The sequence below is a fragment of the Gorilla gorilla genome, chromosome 18 (genome assembly GCF_029281585.2).
Source record: "Gorilla gorilla gorilla isolate KB3781 chromosome 18, NHGRI_mGorGor1-v2.1_pri, whole genome shotgun sequence".
NCBI classification, from domain to species: Eukaryota; Metazoa; Chordata; class Mammalia; order Primates; family Hominidae; genus Gorilla; species Gorilla gorilla.
The window spans coordinates 103817792-103844865 of NC_073242.2; the positions used below are offsets into that span (position 1 = coordinate 103817792).

At 48.3% G+C, this 27074-nt stretch overlaps 1 protein-coding gene across 25 annotated transcripts in view; it reads right to left on the minus strand.

Moving 5' to 3' along the window:
* The window catches only part of LOC115931054 (pyruvate dehydrogenase phosphatase regulatory subunit, mitochondrial-like), a 63712-nt gene extending 51088 nt beyond the window's left edge, over positions 1-12624 (minus strand). For 22 of the 25 annotated variants that reach the window (XM_055366471.2, XM_063699742.1, XM_063699743.1 and 19 more), the window contains exons 1-2: positions 12467-12603; positions 5044-5302 (exon numbers count right to left, since the gene is read on the minus strand). In XM_055366471.2, the coding sequence (XP_055222446.1) occupies positions 5044-5270 (227 nt within the window). In that variant the 5' untranslated portion in view covers positions 5271-5302; positions 12467-12603. The other 3 variants (XM_055366470.2, XM_063699750.1, XM_055366475.2) reach the window with 2 other exon arrangements.
* Positions 12625-27074: the final 14450 nt, after the last annotated feature.

The following is a 27074-nucleotide window of genomic DNA, read 5'->3' on the forward strand; positions in this document are numbered from 1 at the left end:
AGAAGGCTGAGGCAGGAGGATCGCCTGAACCCAGGAGGCAGAGGTTGCAGGAGCTGAGGCTGCACCACTGCACTACAGCCTGGGTGACAGAGCAAGACTCCATCTTAAAAAAAAAAAAGAAAGAAAAGGAAAGAACATTGAGGAGTCTTTTTCCTGTATACTCTTTTACATATACATTTTTTTTTTTTTTTTTTTGAGACGCAGTTTCACTCGTCACCCAGGCTGGAGTGCAATGGCACAATCTCGGCTTACTGCAACCTCTGCCTCCTGGATTCAAGCTATTCTCCTGCCTCAGTCTCCCGAGTACCAGGGATTACAGGTGTGTGCCACCATGCCCAGCTAATTTTTGTTGTTTTTTTGTTTTTTTGTTTTTTTAGAGACGGAGTTTTGCTCGTCGCTCAGATTGGAGTGCAATGGCACAATCTCGGCTCACCGCAACCTCCATTTCCCAGGTTCAAGCAATTCTCTTGCCTCAACCTCCCAAGTAGCTAGGATTGCAGGTGTGCACCACCATGCCTGGCTAAATTTGTATTTTTAGTAGAGATGGGGTTTTGCCATGTTGGCCAGGCTGGTTTCGAATTCCTGACCTTAGATGATCCACCCGCCTCAGCCTCCCAAAGTGCTGGGATTACAGGCATAAGCCACTGTACCCAGCTTCTTTTACATATTTTCAATTTTGAATCATATAAATACATTGCCTATTCAAAAGTACATAAACTTTACATTGAAAAAAATGTTCTCTAATTTGTGGTAGCAACAGAATATAAAGGCTACAGTAATGCTAGGGCCCAAAGACCCAGTTTTGCAAGGGACCCATATGTCAAGAAAGCAGGTGGGGGGTTCTAAGGTCATTTTCCTCAAATTATTTATCACTCAGTAAATAAACTAACATCTGTGTCAGCATGCCTGTCACTTGAGTTTACTGTATTTACTCTAATAATTATATTTTCCACATAAGATTGTCAGCTCCCTAAAGAGATTTTTCTATCATCTTTGTAACTGTGTGGAGCTCCACCCCAAGTGGGAGTTCCATTAACTGGCTGGTGGTCAGCACCTATAGCTCTGGTGACATCTCTGCTGGGATAGCACTCCTCGAGCAGCTTTGACAGTGGCTCTCGCCCTTGGAGGTACATTAGAGTCCCTGGGGAAGCTTTTAAAAATACTGATGCCTGGCCTCGCCCCTAGAGATTCTGGTTTGTTCTGGGGAGAGGTCTGGGCACTGGTAAGCGTTAAAAGCTCCCCAGCTGATTCTAATGTGCAGACAGATTTAAGACCCATTGATCTATGAGAACAATAGTGAAGATGGAGAAGAGGAACAATTATAGATAAAGGGGAGTATAAAACCATTTCACAAGCCACGGATAAGGCATAATAATAACTATTATTTTTTGAGACAGTCTCACTCTGTTGCCCAGGCTGGAGGGCAGTGGCACAAACTTGGCTCAATGCAATCTCCGCCTCCCAGGTTCAAGCAATTCTCCTGCCTCAGCCTCCTGAGTAGCTACAATTACAGGCTTATACCACCACGCCCAGCTAATTTTTGCATTTTTAGTAGAGACGGGGTTTCCCCATGTTGGGCAGGCTGGTCTTGAACTCCTGACCTCAGGTGATCCACCCACCTTGGCCTCCCAAAGTCGTGGGATAACAGGCATGAGCCACTGCACTTGGCCGAGGCATAATTTTTTTTTTTTTTTTTTTTTTGAGACTGAGTCTTGCTCTGTCGCCCAGGCTGGGGTGCAATGGTGCGATCTTGGCTCACTGCATCCTCCGCCTCCTGGATTCAAGTGATTTTCCTACCTCAGCCTCCCAAGTAGCTGAGATTAACAGATGCGCATAACCACTCCCAGTTAATTTCTGTATTTTTAGTAGAGACGGCGTTTCACCATGTTGGCCAAGCTGGTCTCGAACTCCTGATCTCCGGTGATCCACTCGCCTCGGCCTCCCAAAGTCCTGGGATTACAGGTGTCAGTGATCGTGCCTGGCTGGCGTAATTATTTTTAAGTGTGAGGTTTAAATAGTCTGCCTTATATCAATTCTAAGGTATTATATAATCTTGAAGCAACAAATTAAACCAAAAATGAACCTCCCTAGGGTCTCCCACTTAGAAACATTTACACTGAGATTAGTTTATCACTTTTTGTGGAAATACCTGATAATTAAATTTAAAAGGATTTCAAAAAATAGGAGAAAGACTTTGACATCAAGGAAGCATTATGAGGCCAAGTGCGGTGGCCCACACCTGTAACACCAGTACTTTGGGAGGTTGAGGTGGGTGGATCACTTGAGCCCAGGAGTTTGAGGCCAGCCTGGACAACACGGTGAAATCACGTCTCTACCAAAAAAAACAAAAAATTAGCCAGGCATGGTAGTGCATACCTGTAGTCCCAGCTACTCAGGAGGCTGTGGTGGGAGGATCACTTGAGCCCAGGAGGCAGAGGTTGTAGTGAGCTGAGATTGAACCACTGCACTCCAGCCTGAGTGACAGCGTGAGACTCTGTCTCAAAAACATTAACAAAAACAAAACCCACTTTTGCTCTTAAAAATATCCACTGCAGGCCGGGCACGGTGGCTCATGCCTGTAATCCCAGCACTTAGGGAGGCTGAGGCGGGTGGATCAGCTGATGTCAGGAGTTCAAGACCTGCCTGGCCAACATGGTGAAACCCCATCTATACTAAAAATACAAGAATTAGCCAGGTGTGGTGGCATGCAACTATTAATCCCAGCTACTTGGGAGCCTGCGGCAGGAGAATCACTGGAATCCGGGAGGCACAGGTTGCAGTGAGCCGAGATCACGTCACTGCACTCCAGCCTGGGTGACAAAGCAAGACTCTGTCTCAAAAAAAAAACTATCCACTGCATAAAATAGAAATCCATGAATCTAAACTGGTGTGTGTGTGTGTGTGTGTGTGTGTGTGTGTGTATACAGATATATAACTGAGTAAATAAATGGGGGAGAAGGAAATCTCTTCCTGACAGTAATATGCCAACTATAATAAATGTAGAAGTATGATCAAAAAATCACCATTTGTCAACCATCATGGTGGTGGCTGACTCAGGCAACAGTTGTCAATGGATGCTAAGCCCGGTAGGTGGAGGTCTGATATGAACAGGATATTGGCATAATCTCAGAATCCATCTCTCCTCAAAGGGCACTGGCCCATTACAAGGGGAGAAAACAGGGTCTCTGTGCTAGAGATGCTTGGAGGACACCAATGTAACTGGGTGACCAGGGTTATCACCACCAGAAGTGAGACAGGACAGCCATACACCTCCTGATGTGGTGCACTGCTGAGAGTCCAGCCTAATTTCTGTGGTCTTACTGCCAAAAATGTATGACCTGGTTATGATGATGGATGCACAACTCTGTAAACAGATTTCAGCACTTAACAAGGATGAGTGGCATGGTATGCAAATTGTATCTCAATACAGTGATGGTTATAAAAGTCTCTAACCCAAGTCTGATCATAAGACAACAGCCTAGGCCAGGTGTGGTGGCTCGCACCTGTAATCCCAGTACTTTGGGAGGCCAAGGTGGGTGGATCACCGGAGGTCAGGAGTCCAAGACCAGCCTGGCTAACACGGTGAAATCCTGTCTCTACTAAAAAAACAGAAATTAGCCGGGCATGGTGGTGGGTGCCTGTAATCCCAGCTACTCGGGAGGCTGAGGCAGGAGAATTGCTTGAACCCAGGAAGCAGAGGTTGCAGTGAGCAGAAATTGCACCACTGCACTCCAGCCTGGGTAACAGAGCCAGACTCCATTTCAAAAAAAAAAGAAAGAAAAGAAAACAGCCTAGGCAACACAGGGAGATCCCATCTCTACAGAAAAATACAACAATCAGCCAGATGTGGTGGTGCATGTCAGTAGTCCCAGCTACTTGGGAGGCTATGGCAGAAGGACTGCTTGAATCCACCAGGTCAAGGCTACAGTCAGCTGTGATAGTGTGACTGCACTCCAGCTTGGGTGACACAGCAAGACCCCATCTTAAAAAAAAAAAAAAAAAAGGGAAGAAGAAAACATTAGCTAAACACAGGTTGAGAATTATCAGAGTGAAAGGCCTGTATTCTTTTTTTTTTTTTTTTGAGACAGTCTCGCTCTGTCACCCAGGCTAGTGTGCAGTGGCATGATCTCCACTCACTGCCACCTCCGCCTCACGGATTCAAGCGATTCTCCTGCCTCAGCCTGCCGAGTAGCTGGGATTACAGGTGCACACCACCACGCCCAGCTAATTTTTGTATGTTTAGCAGAGACAGGTTTTCACCATGTTGGCCAGGCTGGTCTCGAACTCCTGACCTGAGGTGATCTGCCCACCTCAGCCTCCCAGAGTGCTAGGATTACAGGTGTGAGCCACCATGCCCGGCCAATATTGTTGTATGAATCTAACATTACTTGTATAGTGGTATAATATTAATTAATGATGGATTATAAGAATCCATTCTGTAATCTCTGTAACTATTACAAATTAATATAAAGGGACTTAGCTTACAAGCCAATAGAGCAGAAAATACTTGACCTAAAAGAAGGCGAGCACAGAGAAACTAAGCCTATAGAGCATATTTCTCTTGGGGAATGAGAACAATATTAAGAACCTAGCAATTAAGCAAACACAAGCAGTTGTCTACTTTGCTTAAATGCAATCCACATTATTTACAAACACAAATTTTTGTCAAAGTCTAAAATGTTGCTGGGTACAGTGGGTCATGCCTGTAGTCCCAGCACTTTGGGAGGCCAAGGTGGGAGGACTGCTTGAGGCCAGGAATTCAAGCTCAGCCTGGGTAAGAAAGCGAGATCCTGTCTACCAAAACACCACCACCAAAAAAAAAAAAAAAAAAAAAAAGAAAACAAAATTTGCCAACTCTCTAAAAACCAGAGAACATGAGCATTATTAGTCATCCTTAAAATTCAGGAGATTCCACCTTGCTTCTTCTCATGCTACTTAGCAACATTTAGATTAGCTACTGGTGGGGCAGTATCTCTCAAAGGAGAGGGAATCTGATACGATTAGTGCAGCACAGCCACGAGCCAAATGCAGTCTGATCCTTACCTGCCCTGCTCCAAAAGGACAATATCCTTCCACCCCATTTTGGAGAGGTGATAGGCCACAGAAGTGCCCGTGATTCCACCTCCACAGATGACCACCTGTGCCTGGGTGGGCAGGGCCATGGAACGCGCCTCGGCAGCTGACGCACTGTTTCTTGCAGAGGACCAGTTCTGCCATCCTGGGCTGGCTCTTTGTCTTCCAACAATCGACAGCAACCGGTAGAACATCATGTCTCTCACCAACTAGATCTCAGGAACTCAAACTAGACAGAGAAACCAAACATATTTCATGCCATTCTACTCAGTGCATGGGATTAATGAGAAAGGGATTTGACAAAGAACGATAGCCATTCATTCAGCAAATATGTGAGGGTGGCCGGGCGCGGTGCCTCACACCTGTAATCCCAGCACTCTGGGAGGCCGAGGCGGGCGGATCACGAGGTCAGGAGATTGAGACCATCCTGGCTAACTCAGTGAAACCCCGTCTCTACTAAAAATACAAAAACTTAGGCCGGGCGCAGTGGCTCACACCTGTAATCCCAGCACTTTGGGAGGCCGCGGCGAGTGGATAACGAGGTCAGGGGTTCGAGACCAGTCTGACCAACATGGTGAAACCCTGTCTCTACTAAAAATACAAAAATTAGCTGGGCATGGTGGCGGGTGCCTGTAATCCCAGCTACTCAGGAGGCTGAGGCAGGAGAATTGCTTGAACCCGGGAGGCGGAGGTTGCAGTGAGCCGAGATCGCGCCACCGCACTCCAGCCTGGGTGACAGAGCGAGACTCCGTCTCAAAAAAAAAACAAAAACAAAAACAAAAAAAGAAATATTTGAGGTCATTCTGAGTTTCAGATATTCTGCTAGCAGTGAACAAGAATGGGGAAGTCCCTGTCTTTGTGAAATTTACATTTGAGAGTTTGCGTGTGTGAATGAGGAGAACACCAATCAATATACAAATAAACATACAAATAAAACAGTAAATCAAGCTAACGTGATAGAGTAACTAGGGGCATATTTAAAACTGGATGGTCAGAAACAGCCTCCAAGGAAGTGACATTTGGAGACAGATCTAAAGGATAAGGAACGAGCTATACATTTGGCAGACACTGAGACGAGCATGTGCAAAAGCCCTGAGGTAAGACAGACCAAGAACAAAAAGGAGGCTGGCATGTACACCACATGGGGAGTGTGCGGAGATGATCTAAGACAATGCTGGAGAGGCAGGCGGAAGCCAGTTACACACAGCCCTTTGGTGCCATCAGCAGGAGTTGGAATTTTATTCAAAGTACAAAGGAAAATCACTAATGCGGGAGTATCACTAGCAGGGGAATGAAATGATCTGGGATGTTTCTCTTTTCTTTGTTTTTTTTGGCGGTGGGGGGTGGGGGGATGTTTTCCAAAGGTCAGTCTGGCTCCATGGTGGAGAGCGGATGGTAGAATTATAAGAAAAACAGAGTCGACTTCCTAGGCTCAAGTGATCCTCCCACCTTGGTCTCCCAAAGTGCTGAGATTACAGGCATGAACCACTGCCCTTGGACAAGGCAGGGTTTTAACAAACTTAATCTATCAGCAAAACAGATGACTGTTCAAGTTTCGAGAAACTGAAGAAGAAAGCACCTACTGGCTGTCCATGCGGCCATGTGTACAGGAGGATGAGGACTTTGAGACGAGAGGCGGTAGACAAGGGGGCCTCAGGGCAGCTCACTGCTAGTCATCTCCTTACCGCCTCCACTGCCAGCCACAGGACCCACAGATGCTCCACAGTCAGCCCAAATTGTCCAAGGCCAAGGTATCTATGTCCATCCATCAGAATTGCAACCAATGCAAGCACAGACTGTGTCCAGGCAGACATCCCATCCAACTGGAGACAAATTGTCTTGGCCACCTTGTGGTTGCCACCATGCCTCTCATCCCTGGTCCCTGTTAAGCACCATCTCAAAACAGAAGCTTCTCTACCCGGCTAGTCTTTCCATAATCTCATCTCCACGGGACCAATTTATTTCCCGTGGCCCAAGCTCTCTTTGCTTTCCTCTCCTTCAAGCCCCTCTACTGAACCCTCTAGAATACCTTTCCCAAAGGTAAACACCCACCCCTTTGCTGACATTCTCTCTACCCTCCGTCCCAATGGCAACACAGCTCTCCTGGGGAACTGCTGCTGCCAAATGGCCAGCCCCGTCCCATTGACCTCACTGTCAACCTCCTGGCTTCTGACCCGTGACCACTTGGTTATACTTGAAAACTGTCCTGCTCCTTGGTGGCTTAGGCTAGCACATGTTAAGCCACAGGCAGACCTCTGTCTGTATTCAGGTTCAGAGCCCAGCTATTCCTCTCTCAACCTTCAACTTCACCTCCTTTCTTCCCTCATTCTAAGCAGATAACCTGGCTCATCTCATTCCCTGAAACCCTTCCTATAGACCCACTTGCATCTGCAACCATCTCTTCCTTCCTTCTTTTATCCACTGGAAAGTTAATCTCCCCCAAGGGCCCTGGATCCCACTTCCTCCTCTCTTCTCTTGACCCTAGCTCCATCAACTGCTGTCTCTCTTTCATGTACCTGCAATGTTTCCCTCCGTTTTTGCTCCTTTTCCTCAGCAATTTTTTTTTTTTTTTGAGACGGAGTCTCGCTCTGTCGCCCAGTTGGGAGTGCAGCGGTGTGATCTCGGCTCACTGCAACCTCTACATTCCAGGTTCAAGCAATTCTCCTGCCTCGGCCTCCTGAGCAGCTGGCACTACAAGCACACGCCACCACGCCCAGCTACTTTTTGTATTTTTAGTACAGACAGGGTTTCACCATGTTGATTAGGCTGGTCTTGAACTCCTGACCTCAGGTGATCCACTGGCCTTGGCCTCCCAAAGTGCTGGGATTATAGGCGTGAGCCACCACACCCACCTTAATGACTTTCTGATGCCCTCAGGAAAAAGGCAAAACTCTTTTCATATCAAGTGCAAGATCCTTCACAGTCTGGTTCTTATCTGTGGTCTCATTTCTCCTTCCCTCACACTCTGACCAAACCAGACTGAACAACCTGTAATTCGTCAAACATATCAAGCGAGGCATGAGTGTTCTATTCGGCTCCAGGTTCTGTGCATGCTGTTCCCTCCTAGCATGGTTCCTGCCACCCCTCCCCCAAATACAGGTAATCTCAGGTCACAGCCTCTTTGACATCTTATTTATTTTTTTTGAGATGGAGTCTCGCTCTGTCGCCCAGGCTGGAGTGCAGTGGTGCGATCTCAGCTCACTGCAAGCTCTGCCTCCTGGGTTGATGCCATTCTCCTGCCTCAGCCTCCCGAGTAGCTGGGACTACAGGCACCCGCCACCATGCCTGGCTAATTTTTTTTTTTAATTTTTAGGAGAGACGGGGTTTCACCATGTTAGCCAGGATGGTCTCAATCTCCCGACCTCATGATCTGCCTGCCTTGGCCTCCCAAAGTGCTGGGATTACAGGTATGAGCCACCATGCCCAGCCCCCTCTTTGACATCTTATCTGACACTCTCCCCCTCCTTCTCCAACACTTGGTTAGGTGGCTCTTCTATGTTCTCCTATAACACACTACACTTCTCCCAGCACAGAACTTACCACACTGCACAATGGTCTGTTTGCCAATCAGAGAAGCAACACGCCAGCATGGCAGGGAATCCAGGCTTTGGGGGCGGACAGTTCTGGGTTTGAAAATATCCCCACCTCTCACTAGCTGTATGACTTTCAGCAAGTTACTAAATCTCTAGGCTTTGAGCTCCTCATCTGTAACACAGGCTAGAAACACCTACCTCACATGGTTGCTGCAAAGACTAAATCAGACAAGGCAGGAAGAACATGGTACAAGCACCTAAGAAGCACTCAGTAAGTGGTAGTTATTTTTTATTATTTTTTGAGACAAGGTCTGTCACGCAGGCTGGAGTACAGCAGCATGATCATGGCTCACTGCAGTCTCAACCACCCAGACTCAAGCGATCCTCCCACCTCAGCCTCCAGAGTAGCTGGGACCACAGATGTGTATCATCACACTCAGCTAATTTTAAAATTATGAATATTTGTAGAGGTGAGGTCTCACTACGTTGCCCAGGATGGTCTCGAGCTCCTGACCTCAAGTGATCTGCCCACCTTGGCCTCCCAAAGTGCTGGAATTAGAGGCTGAGCCACCACATGCGGCCTATTATTTCCCTATTATAATGGAACTAAGAGCAGAAACCTTATAAATTGCTCAATTTTCCCAGCGTTCAGCATAGGTACCTAGGAAATATATGTTGATGCATGAATGAGAACAGAGAACAAAGAAGATGGGGGGAAAAATCAAAGGTAGGCCCCCAGATTTGAGGAGATATCTAAATACCTGAGAGAATTATTTTTATTTGTATTCATTGTGAAACAGAGTCTCACTCTGTCGACCAGGCTGAAGTGCAGAGGCGTGATCTCAGCTCACTGCAACCTCTGCCTCCCAGGTTCAAGTGTTTCTCCTGCCTCAGCCTCCCAAGTAGCTGGGATTACAGGCGCACACCACTGTGCCCGACTAATTTTTTGTATTTTTAGTAGAGATGGAGTTTCACCAAGTTGGCCAGGCTGGTCTCGAACTCCTGATCTCAGGTGATCCACCCACCTTGGCCTCCCAAAGTGCTGGGATTACAGGCATGAGCCACTGTGACCGTCCAATAATTTTTAAAGCTAATATTTTTATAAGTAGTTACAGTGCACCAGATACTGCCTATGTATATAACTAATTTAATCCTCACAACCTTATGAGGTAGATACTAGCATTTCTATTCTACACTTGAGGAAACAGGTACAGATAAGTGGAAGTGACTCACCCAAGGTCCTACCAAACTGTTGAGTAGCAGAACCCTGCCAATTTGGCATTAGTGGCCTGCTATTTAATCATGACTCCACGCTACCTTTCAAATAAAAGCAGATGGTAAGGAAAGGACAGCTGTGAGGACTGAACCATTAAGCACATTCCCCTAACAGAAAAAGGGAATTGCAAAGGTGGCAAAACAAACACAGTAACAGATGAGTTTTAAGGTGGAATTAAAAAAAAACTTTAGGCCGGGCGCCATGTCTCACGCCTGTAATCTCAGCACTTTGGGAGGCCGAGGCGGGTAGATCATTTGAGGTCGGAAGTTGGAGACCAGCCTGGCAAACATGGTGAAACCCTGTCTCTACCAAAAATACAAAAAATTAGCTGGGTGTGGTGGCACGCACCTGTGGTCCCAGGTACTCATGGTGCGGCCACCATTGCATCTTGGGCCTCACTAACCAGTTCCCGTTTGTTGGATTCAATACTGTCTCACCACACGGGCCAATCTTGTGTTTTATTAATTAAAAAAAATTTTTTTTTTTTGTAGAGATGGGCTCACTATGTTGCCCAGGCTGGTCCTGAACTCCTGAGGTAGGAGGATCGCTTGAGCCTGGGAGACAGAGGTTGCAGTGAGCCGAGATTATGCTACTGCACTCCTGCCTGGGTGACACAGTGAGACTCTGTCTTAAACAAAACAAAACAAAACAAGGCCAGGCACAGGGGCTCATACCTGTAATCCTAGCACTTTGGGAGGCCAAGGTGGGTGGATCATTTGAGGTCAGGAGTTTGAGACCAGCCTGATCAGCATGGTGAAACCCCGCCTCTACTAAAAACAGAAAAATTAGCCAGGTGTCATGGCTTGCACCTGTAGTCCCAGCTACTCAGGAGGCTGAGACAGGAAAATTACTTCAACCAGGGAGATGGAGGCTGCAGTGGGCAGAGTTGCGCCACTGCCTGGGCGACACAGTGAGACTCCATCTCAAAAAAGCCCAGGGTGCTTGGCGCCAAAAAAGGGATTTCTGACCTTGTGTTCATTATGACCTTCAAAAGAGTGAAGTGGTGAGGGCATGAGGGCAGAGGAAAAGAAGGGCTTAAGACAACGAAGGAAAAGAAGGCACCAGAGTCTAGTGCCTTTGCTGCCAAACCTAAGCCTATAAGGTTGGCAGCAAAACCAAAGCACAAACTGATAACAAAGGAGGTAAAGCCAGGGGAGAAGAAACTGAAGACGTCAAAGACAGAAATGAAGCACATCATCTGGTTTAAAACAAATGATATAGTTTTTACAGTTCTGGAAAATAACCGTATAATATTCTCTGCTAAGAAGAATAACTTCTGCTAAACAACCATGAGACTGCAGCTGGCCCTACTGAGATGTGCTTATTCCAACAAGACCAAGGTGCTAGTTCTAACTTCGAGTTGTCCCTCTGTATGGCTGCAGCGTTGCGCACAGTGGACTGCCGGTCACAAGGAAGACTGGATGAGCGTGGGTTCACACATTTCCCACACTTGCCTCAGCAAAAGAACCACCTGGGACACTTGTTTAAAAATGACAGATTCCCACGGTCCACCTCGGCAGATTCTGATCCTGCCACTCCAGGGAGCTGTATTTTTCAACAAGTACAGCAGGTGATCACGAAAGTTTAAGAAATTAACACAAGTTGGCCGGGCGCAGTGGCTCACGCCTGTAATCCCAGCACTTTGGGAGGCTGAGGCGGGCGAATCACGAGGTCAGGAGTTCGAGATCAGCCTGGCCAACATAGTGAAACCCCGTCTCTACTAAAAATACAAAAATTAGCCGGGCGTGGTGGCGCACACCTGTATTCCCAGCTACTTGGGAGGCTGAGGCAGGAGAATTGCTTGAACCCAGGAGGCAGAGGTTGCAGTGAGCCGAGATCGCGCCACTGCACTCCCGCCTGGGCGACAGAGTGAGACTCCGTCTCGGAAAAAAGAAAAAAGAAAAAAGAAATTAACACAAGTCCCTGCCACTGGAAAAGCATATCCGTCAGGCTGGCTCCTCCTCCACCACCAGCCCCCATCCCGGTACATCACGTTTACATGCATGCGGAAAATGGGCTTGGAGATTCTTGATTCAAATCCGAGGTATCACACATCGGCCCCCAAAGGTCAAACATTAAGAAGGAAGCTTACTGCCCTGTCCCAGACTTTTCTAGGTGACTTCTTCCTCCGGACTCTGCAGCAGTCTTACTAGTTCTAAAAGCACAAGCGGACCGCACGTCTCAACGCGGGAAAACAGTTCCATCTGCAGGGATGGAGGACCGGGCTAGACAAGCTGGAGTTGGCTCTGCGCCGCAGGGGTGTGCAAGCCCGAGACGGGGGAGCCCGAGGTCACCCCGGCCGCCCTGGCATCGGGGCTGAGGTGCAGGCTCCTGGAGGAGCGGTGCGCAGGCCCAGGGGTAGCCGAGGACACAAGCCAAGGCACGAGCGGACAACCTTACGAGGACGAGTACTGGCGCCTGGACGCGACTTCGCGAGAGGCCAGGCGGAACCCACGGGAAGCGTGAGCTAGCGGGGACCACCCCCGGGCGAAACCAAAGGAGAAAGAGGGGAACCCAGGGGTCCCGGGGCGCTTAGGCCCGCGCGGACGGGGAGGCCAGAGTTGCCCCGAAGCTATCTCCTTACCTCACCGGCCCCCACGGGCTCCGCGCTCAGCTACAGCCCGGCGGGAGCAATGCGGCAGCCACAACAGTTGCCGGGGGTCGCCGCGGGCCGGAAAGCGGGGTTCGGGGATGGGAAGGGGGCGGGGCGAAGCCAGCAAAAAGTTCCGGGGAAGCCGAGACCGCGACCTTCCGCGCTTTACGGCCCCCGGGCAAGGGTACTGCCGGCGCGTGACCTCAGCCGCGCACGAGCGCGCCGTGACGCCCTCGCGGAGCCCCGCCCCTGCCACGTGGGCTTGTTTGGGTCTCGCGAGGCACCGCCCCCGGCGCCTCTTTGCCACCCTCAGAGGCGAGCTGTGGAAGCCTTGACTCTTAGGGCCGTTTTAGAACCCGGGCCTCGGACCGGCGGGGTTTCTGCACGTGGAACCGGAACATCTGAGATGATCGCAGGCCCTGTGGAGTGTGGGGAGCGCGGGAGTTCTTTCTTCCCTCGAGGCCCGTGCCAGGGCTTACTCCAAAGCCAGTGGGTCCCCAGTCCTAAGCCAAGCAGTCCCGGGGGAAAACGCTTCTCATCGCCGTGGGAGCGCGGATCTTGGAAGTGGCTCTGGGCTTTCTTGGGCGAGGCTCTCACAGAGCAGATCGGAAATCCATTCTGCTGGCCCGCCCCACCTCGGAGGACGGACTAACGGACCTGAGTTCCCGGCCCTATGTTACTCTTCTCAGCTTCTCAGCTTGGCTCAGCTCAGAGGAAGAGGAATCACTGAAGTCTCAGAGAAGTCTCCACTCATCCCTTCCTCACCGTCACATCAGCCTTTTCTTTCCTTCTAGAACTCATCACTGACTCAAGGATATAAGTTTGATGACTGTCTTTTCCACTGGTGTGACACGATCTCTGTCGACAGAACCTTAGTCTTATGCATAGCTTTATTCTCAGCACCCAGAACAGTGCCTGGCACCTCTTCCACTGAATATTATATGCATAAGGGTCTCATGCTGCAGCCACCATTGCATCTTGGGCCACACTATCCAGTTCCCGTTTGTTGGATTCAATACTGTCTCACCACACAAACCAATCTTGTGTTTCATTAATTTAAAAAAATTTTTTTTTTTTGTAGAGATAGGCTCACTATGTTGCCCAGGCTGGGCCTGAACTCCTGGCCTCAAGTGATCCTTCCATCTCAGCCTCCCAAAGTCCTGGGATTACAGGCGTGAGCCACTGTGCCTGCCCCAATCTTGTGTTTTATTGCTGGCCACCTGTAGCCAGGCACTGTGCAGGATGATGGGATCCAGCAGTGTACAAGAAAGAGGCGGTTTCTGCTCTTAGGGAGTAGCAGTCAAGTTCCAGGGACCCCTCTGTCACAAGGCCAGGCCACAGCCTACATAGTTTATACCCCATTTACTGGCCAGTCAAATCACACAAAGACAGCCCAGATGAGGTCTGCCAGACAGTGGACTGAAACTATGCCATAGGCTCCTGTGCTAGATAAATACTTCCATATTTTAGCTAGGATTGAATGCTTGGGGACACCTACCTGTCTAAAAAAAGAGAAAACGGCTGACCAATTTGAGACATTCTCGGGGAAGGCTTTCCTGATGCCCAGATGTGGCAATTTCATGAAAAATATCACAGGTTTTCCTCATGAACCATTTGGTTCAAGCCATTTCCAGGCACATGAATTTGGGAGAAACCTGGTTGTCTGCAGGAGATGGTGGATGAAATCAAGTGAAATACTTAATGTGTTGATTTCATTCTGTTTACGTGCAGTAAATAGCAAACAAATGGTATAGATCTGTCCCTGATTTCCTTCTCCATCACCATGATCGGCCTCCACTCCAAAATGCTAAGTCTGGCTGGGTGCAGTGGCTCACGCCTATAATGCCAGCACTTTGGGAGGCCAAGGCAGTGGGATCACGTGAGGTCAGAAGTTCGAGACCAGCGTGATCAATATGGTGAAACCCCATCTCTACTAAACATAGAAAAATTAGCTGGGTGTGGTGGCACATGCCTGTAATCCCAGCTACTTGGGAGGCTGGGACAGGAGAATTGCTTAAACCCAGGAGGCGGAGGTTGCAGTGAGCCAAGATTGTGTCACTGCACTCTAGCCTAGGCGACAGAGCGAGACTGTCTCAAAAAAAAAAAAAAAAAAAAGTAAGTGCTAAGGCCACTTTCATTGTCAATGATGGGTCTTGTCCTTAGTAGGTTCTCATAACCACTGATGCACTATTTTTTCTAGGGGGTTGAGTGTTTTTATTTTATTATTATTTTTTAGATGGAGGCTCACTCTGTTGCCCAGGCTGGAGTGCAATGGCGTGGTTTCGGTTCACTGCAACCTCTGCCTCCCAGGTTCAGGCGATTCTCCTACCTCAGCCTCCCCAGTAGCTGGGACTGTACAGGCGTGCGCCACCACGCTGGGCTAATTTTTGTATTTTTATTAGAGACAGGGTTTCGCTATGTTGGCCAGGCTGGTCTCAAACTCCTGATCTCGTGATCCGCCCACCTAGGCCTCCCAAAATGCTGGAATTACAGGCGTGAGCCACCGTGTCCAGCCTATTTTTATTTTTTGAGATTAGCTCTCACCCTGTCACCCAGGTTGGAGCACAGTGGTGCAATCACGGCTCACTGCAGTCTTAACTTCCTGGGCTCTAGCGATTCTCCCACCTCAGCCTCCCGAATAGCTGAGACCTCAGGCATGTGCCACCGTTCCCAGCTAACTTTTGTATTTTTTGGTAGAGGTGGGGTTTCACTATGTTGCTGAGGCTGGCATTAAACTCCTGACCTCAGGAGATCCACCTGCCTTGGCCTCCCAATGTGCTGGGATTAGAGGCATGAGCCACCACGTCTTGCCCTAAACAGACGTTTTAATTACACTTGTCAAGTCCTCTTGTGAAATCTTCATCTGCAGTGACTTGGTAAATGTATTTGCTACCACACAGGATAAACAGTGTACAGACAAACATTTGACATACCTATGTTACCACAGTGTAAGAATGAATTTGGATCTGAGGTCGCTAAGATGCAGGCGTTTATCTTACCTCCCTGCAGCACCGGCATGGCTGTGGGGAAGGCCTCCCTCCTCCCTCTGAAGTTCTTGTCCCCATCAGTAGACTGGACATCTGCCTACAACTGACTTCACAGAAAGGACCTGACACCTGGCATGCTTCTCGTGTGCTTGAGAGCCTGTGTTTGTGTGGAAAGCAGGGATGTTCTCATTCACACCATGGGAAGAGAAGAATGTTGCGAGTAGCAATCAGTACTTTTTTTTTTTTTTTTTTTTTTTTTTTTTTTGTGAGACGGAGTCTTGCTTTGTCACCCAGGCTGGAGTACAGTGGCTCGATCTCGGCTCACTGCAAGCTCTGCCTCCCGGGTTCACGCCATTCTCCTGCATCAGCCTCCCGAGCAGCTGGGACTACAGGTGCATGCCACCATGCCCAGCTAATTTTTGTATTTTTAGTAGAGACGGGGTTTCACCATGTTGGCCAGGATGGTCTCGATCTCTTGATCCACTGCGCCCAGCCAGGAACTTCTTTTTTTTTTTTTTTCTGAGATGGAGTCTCACTGTGTCGCCAGGCTAGACTGCTGTGGTGCGATCTCGGCTCACTGCAACCTCCAACTCCCTGGTTCAAGGGATTCTCCTGCCTCTGCCTCCTGAGTAGCTGGGATTACAGGCGTGTGCCACCACACCCAGCTAAATTTTGTATTTTTAATAGAGATGGGGTTTCACTATGTTGGCCAGGATGGTCTCTATCTCCTTACCTTGTGATCCGCTCGCCTCGGCCTCCCAGAGTGTTGGGATTACAGGCGTGAGCCACTACGCCCGGCCTGGAACTTCTCTCTCTTTTTTTTTTTTTTGAGACGGAGTCTCGCTCAGTCACCCAGGCTGGAGTGCAGTGGCACCATCTCGGCTCGCTGCAAGCTCCGTCTCCTGGGTTCACGCCATTCTCCTGCCTCAGCCTCCCGAGTAGCTGGGGCTACAGGCGCCCACCACTATGCCTGGCTAATTTTTTTGTATTTTTAGTAGAGATGGGGTTTCACCATGTTAGCCAGGATGGTCTCGATCTCCTGACCTCGTGATCCGCCCGCCTCAGCCTCCCAAAGTGCTGGGATTGCAGGTGTGAGCCGCGGCACCCAGCCCAGGAACTTCTCTTATATCTAGAAGCCACCGGATGTTAACTAAGAGTCCTGGGAAGAAATGGTAGTCATTTAAAGCTTTTTTAAGAGGGAAGACTTGCACTGGGTCTTAATGAAAATACACAGGACAAAATTTTTCCTTCTGTATCAGCTCACGTAATCTTTCTGGCAATCTCATGAAGTAAATTTTAGCAGATAGAGTAGACACAGATGTAACCTGACTTTTCCAAGATCACACACCTAGGAGGAAGGACCAGAAATGGAGCTCTTCCCATGCTGAATATCTGAATCTAACGATCTTTGCACTATGCCATAGGACAGGTGGCCAGGAAGGCATCTGAGACTGGGTGATGTAAGGGCTGGATACAGAGACAGAAAAGAGCAGGCAGTGTAACAGGAAGGAACGCAGCTAGCTATGGTAGATGGGATGTTGTTTTCAATTCCTCATTCCCTATTGCCATGTGACCTTGCAGTGCACGAAATGGGGGGAGTAGGATTCCTGTCCCACTGATGTTGGTTGGCTTCAATCAAACATTATTATTATTATTTTGAGATGGAGTCTTGCTCTGTCGCTAGGCTGGAGTGCAGTGGCGCGATCTCGGCTCACCGCAACCTCTGCCTCCTGGGTTCAAGCAATTCTTCTGCCTCAGCCTCCCGATTAGCTGGTACTACAGGAGCACGCCACCATACCCAGCTAATTTTTGTATATATAAATTTTTTTTAGTTGAGACAGGGTTTCACCATGTTGGCCAGGATGGCCTCAATCTCTTGACCTTGTGATCCGCCCGCCTTGGCCTCCCAACGTGCTGGGATTACAGGCGTGAGCCATTGCACCTGGCCAACCAAACTTATTTTTTAAGGTGGGTAGAAGCCATAGTGTACAGATCTGGAGATTGGCCTTAAGAGGTGTTGAGCATGTCATCAGCCCTCGTCACAAGTTTATGCCCTGAGTAGCTGTTGGATCATGGAAAGTGAAAGGCACTTGAAACAGACGTGAACTCAGCCTGAAGCCAAGCCTGCTGACCCTCAGTTTGAAACAAAGCTGTCCAAGCCTACTGACTCTCAGTTTGAAACACAGCTGTCCAGCCAGACCATAGTCACCTGCAGTCTCATGAGCATGGCACTGAGTGCTTTGTTGTAAGGCACTGAGTTTTGGGCTGGTTTACTAGGTAGCCTTTTTTGCAGCTCAAATAAAGGCTCTCTGATAGTGCAATTATATAAGAATGGTGAAATCAGGGCCTATGCCTTCTTAAGGAAATCTTCACTCACTGCAGTCTTGCAAGTCAATGGTCTTATTCTGCTTATCCAACTAATTCTGGAGCAGCTACATCTGGGAACCCTGTAGGCTCACGTCTACAACAGTGTCTTCGTCCTGTCTTCTAAATCAGCCCCTTCTATTTCCAGTTCCAGGAATGGCCAACCACACCAGAAACCTGGGACTCACCTGGTCTCCCCACTCGCCTCTCCCTCCACCTCCTGCTCATCACCCAGCCTCAAAGGGTCTGTCTCCTCAGTGCCTCTCCTTTGTTCGGACCTCTCTGTCCCTACCACCACTGCTGTGGTTGAGAGGGTTGTCAGCCCTGACTTCGAGAACAATCTTTTTTTTTTTTTGAGACGGAGTCTCAGTCTGTTGCCCAGGCTGGAGTGCAGTGGTGCGATCTTGGCTCACTGCAACCTCCGCCTCCTGGGTTGAAGTGATTCTCCTGCCTCAGCCTCCTGAGTAGCTGGGATTACATGCATGCACCACCATGCCCCGCTAATTTTTGTATGTTTAGTAGAGACTGGGTTTCACCATATTGGTCAGGCTGGTCTCGAACTCCAAACCTTGTGATCCGCCCGCCTCGGCCTCCCAAAGTGCTGGGATTACAGGCGTGAGCCACCGTGCCCAGCCTGAGAACAATCTCTTATTGATTTTCCTGTTTCTCATGTCATCCTGTCCTCCCTCTGTAGAGCTGTCTTTGTAAAACACGGGAGGTCACTTTACTCACTGCCTTGAAACCCTTGAGAGACTCCCCTTTGTCATGAGACAAAGCTACAAGTCCTTAGCCTGGCCAGCCAGGGTCTTCAGGGTGTGGCGGGCCACACTGCCCCAGGGCTGCAGTGTGATGCGAGGCCTGCAGCCGGGTGTGTGCTCGCCATCCACAGCTGGATCTCACCTCACATCCTGCTCTCCAGTCACACTGAAAGGTCTCCCAGTCCCATCTTCTGCTCACTAAAATGCCTCCTGGCAGACCTCCCCTGTGCTTGTGGAAAGTCTCGAATTGAGGATCACATGAACCCCCACTCCCCGAAGTCATCCTGACAGAGCCCTCCTGTCTTTCAAAAGCCCAGCCCAAGACCACCACCATACCACAGCGGAGCCTTTCTTTCCAAAAGAATGGCCCCTTCTGGGGTCCCCACACGCCTGTTTCTGATATGTCTTTATTTGGTTCTCTGCCCTAATCCCTCTGAGAAGGACTTGAAACTCCAACACCTCGCATTGTGCCTGGTGTTTAACAGATGATTAAATGAATGGGGAAAAGTGGAGAGCAAAATCTTTAAAATGTCCTTTAAAATTTAAAGATTTTAGGCCAGGCACTGTGGCTCACACCTGTAATCCCAATCCTTTGGGAGGCCGAGGCCGGTGGATCACCTGAGGTCAGGAGTTTGAGACCAGCCCGGCCTACATGACAAACCCCTTCTCTACTAGAAATACAAAAATTAGCCAGGTGTGGTGGTACATGCCTATAGACCCAGCTACTCGGGAGGCTGAGGCAGGAGAATCACTTAAGCCCAGGAGGCAGAGATTGCAGTGAGCCAAGATCGCGCCACTGCACTCCAGCCTGGGCAACACAGTGAGACTCCATCTCAAAAAAAAAAAAAAAAGTAAGAATTTTTAATGTTTTGAAATGTTTAGGCTGGGTGTGGTGGCTCACACCTGTAAGCCCAGCACTTTGGGACGCCAAGGCAGGTAGATCACCTGAGATGAGGAGTTTGAGACCAGCCTGGCCGATATGGTCTCTACTAAAAATACAAAAATTAGTCGGGCATGGTGGTGGGCGCCTGTAATCTCAGCTGCTCGGGAGGCTGAGGCAGGAGAATCGCTTGACTCCATCTCAAAAAAAAAAAAATTAAATGATGGTTTGCCAACTTTACAATGGGACGACATAATTGCTCCCGTATCATGAGATTCCTTTACTGCCTTGGTCCACATTCCCGCGCCAGTAGGCGGCGCTGTGGCGCATGGTTTGAGCCTCCTGGGTTCACACAGCCCCTCTTGCGGAGAGTCCTGTGCTGGGACCCATTAGCAACCGAGTAAGGCTATCCAAGTCTCCCTCCCAAGGCTGATCACCGAGCGTGGCCCCTGTGGCACAGGGGGACAGAGATTGAGGCTCCTTTGGTTCAGCCTCGAGAAGAGCGACGTGCCCTTTTCCTTCATTGCCTCTTCTTGGTGTATGACCTTGGGAGGTTACTTTTCCTAGGCCTATTAGGTCCTCCTGAGAAACAGAACCAATAGGAGATGTAAAATGTGGATGTAATTAGTAGATGTAATTAGTCTCTCTCTATATAGAGAAGAATTATATAAGGAATTGACTCACGTGATTGTGCAGACCGGCAAGTCTGAAATTTGCAGGGCAGGCTGGAAACTCAGGGAGGAGTTGATGTTGCTGTTCGTTCTGAGTTGAAGGCGGTCTGGAAGCCAAAATCCTTCTTCCTGGGGGAACTTTAGTCTTTTCTCTTAAGGTCTTCAACTGATTGGGTGAGGCCCACCCATATTATGGAGGGCTTTACTGCTTTACTCAAAGTCTACCGACTTAAATGTTAATCACATCCAAAAAGTATCTTCACAATAATATCTAGGCTGATGTTTGCCAAACATCTGGGCACCAAAGCCTAGCGAAGTTGACACATAAAATTAGCCAGCACAGCATCCACTTACTTGCTTGTAAAATGGGCAGTGACACACCTTTTTTTGAGACTCAACTAATGCACATAAAATATGCGGCCTGTTGTAAAAATCTTCCCATACATGACAACTGCTTTTTACCTTCTTTTTTTTTTTTTTTTTTTTTTTTTTGAGATGAAGTCTCCCTCTTGTCACCCAGGCTGGAGTGCAATGGTGCGATTTCAGCTCATTGCAACCTATGCCTCCTGGGTTGAAGCAGTACTCCTGCCTCAGCCTCCCAAGTAGCTGGGATTACAGGTGCCTGCCACCACGCCTGGCTGAATTTTTTTATTTTTAGTACAGACGGAGTTTCACTATGTTGGCCAGGCTGATCTTGAACTCCCAATCTCAGGTGATCCACCCATCTTGGCCTCCCAAAGTGCTGGGATTACAGGTGTGAGCCACTGCACCCAGCCTGCTTTTTAAATTACTCTTGCAAGACAAACTGCATGGCCTATCCCCTTGGATTTCCAGGTTGTGGCAGATGACTGGAGATGAGCAAAATGAAATGACCCAAGGAGGCCCAGAAACATTCAGCTAGAGAAGCAAATAACCCAGGCCCAGGTGTGTTGGTCAGTTGCTTGTGATGAACGCTGGGCTGGAGTCCACAAGTGCCATTGGCACTGATGTCTTCTAACCGAGCTCCTTGTGTCTGTCTACTAATTATGTGGGCTTAGTGTAGACTTCCTCTAGGATGCAGCCTGGGAGTTGGTGCAATGGTCTGATTGCAGGGAGCTATCTTTGCATGCCCAGGACATGCCCCTGTGTGCATATCCTATGTGAGCAGCTCTCCTCCTGGCCCCTGGGAATACTGGCTAGCATGGGCCCTATGCTTTCCAGCATCTTCCAGGCCCTGAATGTAGCTCGAAGTTTGTGCTTCATTTCCTCCTCAGACTGGCTGGCCCACTCTGCTGCTGTCCTCCAGAACCTCTCCACTGTGTGACCAGTTTGAACACCCAACCTCTGCACCTATCATCTGGGTTAGAACCTTTCAGTAGCCTCACAGGAAAGCTTTGTGCCCAGTCTTCCCCAGCCCATCTGCACGGGGACCAACTGCTGCCAGCCTTGCAGAGCAAAGGTGGCCAGGACGGTTGGCCACAAAAAAGGGTGCAGACCTGGGGAAAGCTGGCTAGAGTCTCATCCAGAGAGGAGAGCCCATACTTGTGACCCATTCCACATTCTCCTTTACCGGGCAGTTTTTTTTTGTTGTTGTTGTTTTTTTAAAACAGGATCTCACTCTATCTCCCAGGCTGGAGTGCAGTGACACAATCACAGCTCACTGCAGCCTCGACTCCTGGGCTGGAGTGACCCTCCTGTTGACAGCTATTGTGAGGCCTCAGTTCTTGTCTTCTTGGTTTAAAAGAATTTAAACAAGAGACACACAGCAAAAGAAGTGCAGCATAGAGTCATTTATTGTAAAGAAAAAAGAGTACTTTGAAAGTTAAGTATATATAGGCTGGGCATGGTGGCTCACGCCTGTAATCCCAGCACTTTGGGAGGCTGAGGTGAGCGGATCACAAGGTCAGGAGTTCGAGACCAGCCTGGCCAATATGGTGAAATGCCGTCTCTACTAAAAATACAAAAATTAGCCGGGCATGGTGGCAAGCGCCTGTAGTCCCAGCTACTTGGGAGGCTGAGGCAGAAGTATTGCTTGAACACAGGAGGCGGAGGTTGCAGTCAGCTGAGATCGTGCCACTGCACTCCAGCCTGGCCAACAGAGCGAGACTGCATCTCAAAAAAAAAAAAAAAAGTTAAGTACAGAATAGACAGTGCCCTGAGAGACAGCATTCGTAAGGATGAGACAGCAACGACTGGCGCTAGGGAGGCTCCCTTTCCGGAAGTCTTTCATGATTATTCGTAAGGGGGTGGGAAGAGGCGTTACTAGTAGGCATGGTCTGGGTGGCCTTCTTGGTGCACATGTGCAGTAGTTGTACATGCTTGTTTATACATCGCATGTCTCTTTAGCATCTTTTTTTTTTTTTGAGACAGAATCTCACTCTGTCGCCGAGGCTGGAGTGCAGTAGTGCGATCTCAGCTCACTGCAACCTCCACTTCCCAAGTTCAAGCAATTCTCCTGCCTCAGCTTCCTGAGTAGCTGGGATTACAAGCACGTGCCACTACCCCTGGCTAATTTTTGTACTTTTAGCAGAGCCAGGCTGGTCTCGAACTCCAACCTCAAGTGGCCTGCCCTCCTCAGCCTCCCAAAGTGCTGGGATTACAGGTGTGAGCCACCGTGCCTGGCATCTTTAGCATCTTAAATCTCCACCCAGGGGTGTATTTTTTACTATTAAAATGAGCAATGTGTCAGTTTGAGGACAGGTGAAATCAAAATGTGCATGCTCTCTACAGGGGCAATCGCCTACTGAAGACAGCTTTGCTTGAATGAGCTCGATTACAATGTGAATGCTGAGGCTTATTGTGTTGATTGTACAGTCACCACGCTTGCTGCGTTCCCAGAACATGGTCATTTCCTTAACTACCTATCCTGCCTCACTCCCACCCCAGCCTCTTGAGTAGCTGACACTACAGGTGTGCAACACCACACCTGGCTAATTTCTTTTCTTTTCTTTTTTTTAGACAGTCTTGCTCTTTTGCCCAGGCTGGAGTGCAGTGGTGCAATCTTGGTTCACTGCAACCTCTGCCTCCCGGGTTCATGTGATTCTCCTGCCTCAGCCCCCCGAGTAGCTGGGATTACAGGCATGCACCACCACACCCAGCTAATTTTTGTATTTTTAGTAGAGACAGGGTTTCACCATGTTGGCCAGGCTGGTCTCGAACTCTTGACCTCAGGTGATCCACTGGCCTTGGCCTCCCAAAGTGCTGGGATTACAGGCGTGAGCCACTGTGCCTGGCTCCTTTTCATTTTTTGTAGAGACAAGGTCTCACTATGTTGCTCAGGCTGGTCTTGAACTCCTGGCTTCAAGCCATCCTCCCAAAGTGCTAGGATTATAGGCATGAGCTACTGCACCCAGCCACTACCTGGCAGCTTTTAAGCCAAAGCTTAGTGGAATCATGGGAGGGAGAAATCCTAGTGTCAGCAAGTGAGGAGGACTCGGGCAAGGAAAAGCAGACCTGGCTCTCCTCTCCAGGTCCACTTAGTGCCAGAGCTCTGCGCCTCACAACACACTGCTTGTTCCAGGCTCCACTTTTTCTTCTCAAAATGCTTTATAAATGCCTGGTCCCCATCCTCTTTGGAGTAAGGGTTAACGCTATTCTTCAGGTAATAAAATAAGGCACAGACTCTCTTCATATGACCTGGTACAACACGTCATCCCAGATGTGAAATCCTCTTTGCCTAGCCAGGCCATGCTTTCCTCCTCCAGGCAGGCTTCCAGATCTCCAGCTGCAGCTACTCATCCAGTCACGAGCCAAGAGAACCAGAGAGGCAGACAGGGTGCAGCCTGCAGCCTTCTGCAACCTCCAGCCCCAGAACCCCTCAGCACCAGTTCATAAATGAAAGAGGTTTAATTGACTCACAGTTCCGCATGGCTGGGGAGGCCTCAGGAAACTTACAATCATGGTGGAAGGGGAAGCAGGCACATCTTACATGGTGGCAGGCAAAAGACGGCAAGAGCAGGGAAAACTGCTTTATAAAACCATCAGGTCTTGTGAGAACTCACTCATATCACAAGAACAGCATGGGGGAAACCGCCCCCATGATCCAATGATTTCCCTTCCCTTCCTTACAGGTCCCTCCCTCGACACCTGGGGATTACAATTAGAGATGAGATTTGGATGGGGACACAGAGAGAAACCATGACAGGGGCTCTCCAGAGAAGCAGCCCAGCCTTGGGCAACTTAGTTCTCCCATCTGACCATCCAACCCAATAAGGCTGCTGACTCACATAGGACCAGGTTAGTGTTTTTCTTAAAAGCACTACCTTTTTGTGGCTGATCTTTAGAATTTATTTTTATTATTATTTTTTTGAGACGGAGTCTCACCCTGTTGCCCAGGCTGGACTGCAGTGGCGTAATCTCGGCTCACCACAACCTCTGCCTCCCGGGTTCAAGCAATTCTCCTGCCTCAGCTTCATGAGTAGCTGGGACTACAGGTGCATGCCACCACACCCGGCTAATTTTTTGCAGTTTTAATAGAGATGGGGTTTCACCGTGTTAGCCAGGATCATCTCTATCTCCTGACCTCGTGATCCCCCTGCCTCAGCCTCCCAAAGTGCTGGGATTACAGGCATGAGCCACTGTGCCCGGCTGCTAGAATTTAATTTTTATCAGATATATAGATACTAGTTTGAAGTCAAGTAATACTACAAAGCTTATAATGATGAACAGCAGCTCCCTGACTCACCACACCCTTGCAATTCTCAATCCTCAGGAGTAATAACTCTCAACTCTTAGAGCTCTTTCTTATGGTAATTAACTATTAATTCATGCCCATACTGTTATTTTATTGGTTTTCAGGTTTCAGATATTCTCTACTGACTAGGAAGATGATTTTGCTTTCAGACCACACATACACTCATCGCCCCTCTTGCCACCCATCCTTTAAATTTGATTGTTTTTTCCTTCTGGGGTTAAATCAATATTCATTGTTTACATTAATTATGCAAATATCACTACCTGAGGCATACCACATACTATAATTACATTTCTGTTAGTTTTCCTTTAACTGAAAATGTCTTAATTTCATCTTCATTCTTGAATGATATATTTGGTGGATATAGAATTTTGAGCTGACAATTCTTTTCTTTCAACCCCTAATGATGTTCTTCTGGCCTCTATGATTTCTGATGAGAAGTCCAAGTCATTCAAATCCTTGTCTGCCTTAAATTTGTTGTTTTCTCTGTTTTCAAGATTTTCTGTTTGCTTTTTTTTTTTTTTTTTTTTTGAGACAGAGTCTCGCTCTGTCACCCAGGCTGGAATGCAGTGCTGCGATCTTGGCTCACTGCAACCTCTGCCTTGTGGGCTCAAGCAATTCTCTGGCCTCAGCCTCCCTAGTAGCTAGGATTACAGGCACCTGCCACCATGCCTGGCTAATTTTTGTATTTTTAGTAGAGACAGGGTTTCACCATCTTGGCCAGGATGGTCTTGAACTCCTGACCTCAGGTGATCCACCAGCCTCGGTCTCCCAAAGTGCTGGGATTACAGGTGTGAGCCACTGCACCCAGACTATTTTGCATTTTTAATAGTTTGATCATGAGGTGCTTAGGCATAGTTATCTTCAAATTTATTTTGTTTGGGGCTTATTGACTATATTTATTTATTTATTTATGAGATGGAGTCTCACTCTGTCACCCAGGCTGGAGTACAGTGGCATGATCTCAGCTCACTTGCAACCTCCACCTCCTGGGTTCAAGCAATTCTCATGCCTTGGCCTCCCAAGTAGCTGGGACTACAGGCATGCACCACCATTTTTTTGTGGCTAATTTTTGTATTCTTAGTAGAGATGTGGTTTCACCATGTTGACCAGGCTGGTCTTGAACTCCTGATCTCAAGTGACCTGCCTGCCTCGGCCTCTCAAAGTGCTGGGATTACAGGCGTGAGCCACTGCATCTGACCTTATTGAGCTTTAATCTATAAACTTATTTACTAAAGTTGGGATGTTTTCAGTTATTATTTCTTTAAATATTTTTCTTCCATGTTGTCTTTCCTATCAATTTTTTTCTGTCCTTCAGATTTCATTATTTCTATTATCCAACTTCATCTTCACTCACTCTTTTGTTGGTTTTTAAAAAATTTTTTTTCTATTTTTTTTCTTTTTTCAATGACTTTTGTTTTTCAATTCTATTTTACTAGTAAGCTCATTGCTGTGGTTTTAATGTGTCCCCCAAAATTCATGCATTGATACTTAATGGACAATGTGATGGTATTAAGAATTGGGGCCTTTAGTAGGCAATTAAGTCATAAGTTTGGAGCCCTCATGGATGGGGTTAGGGTCCTTAATAAAAGATCTTGCAGGAGTGGGCTCATTCTCTTCTGCTCTTCCACCATGTGAGGACATAGCATTCATTCCTTCTGAAGGATACAGCAAAAAGACACCACCTCAGAAACAGAGAGCAGCCCCTAGCAGACACCAAACCTGCCTTGATCTTGGACTTCCCAGTCTTCAGAACTGTGAGAAATAAATTTCTATTATTTATGCATCACCCAATTTCAGTTATTTTGTTATAGCAGCTCAAATAGAATAAGACACCCATCTAGTGATTACTTTTTTTTTGGAGGCAGAGTCTCACTCTTGTTGCCCAGGCTAGGGTGTACTGGCATGACCTCGGCTCACTGCAACCTCCACCTCTTGGGTTCAAGTGATTCTCCTGCCTCAGCCTCCCGAGTAGCTGGGACTACAGGCGCCTGCCACCACACCCAGCTAATTGTTTTCACTAGAGACGGGATTTCACCATGTTGGCCAGGATGGTCTCGATCCCTTGACCTCGTGATCCACCTGCCTCAGCCTCCCAAAGTGCTGGGATTACAGGCATAAGGTACTGCGCCCGGCCTTTTTTTGAGACAGAGTTTCGCTCTTGTCACCTAGGCTGGAGTGCAATGGTGCTATCTCAGCTCACTGCAACCTCTGCCTCCCAGGTTCAAGTGATTCTCCTGCCTCAGCCTCCTGAAGTAGCTCGGATT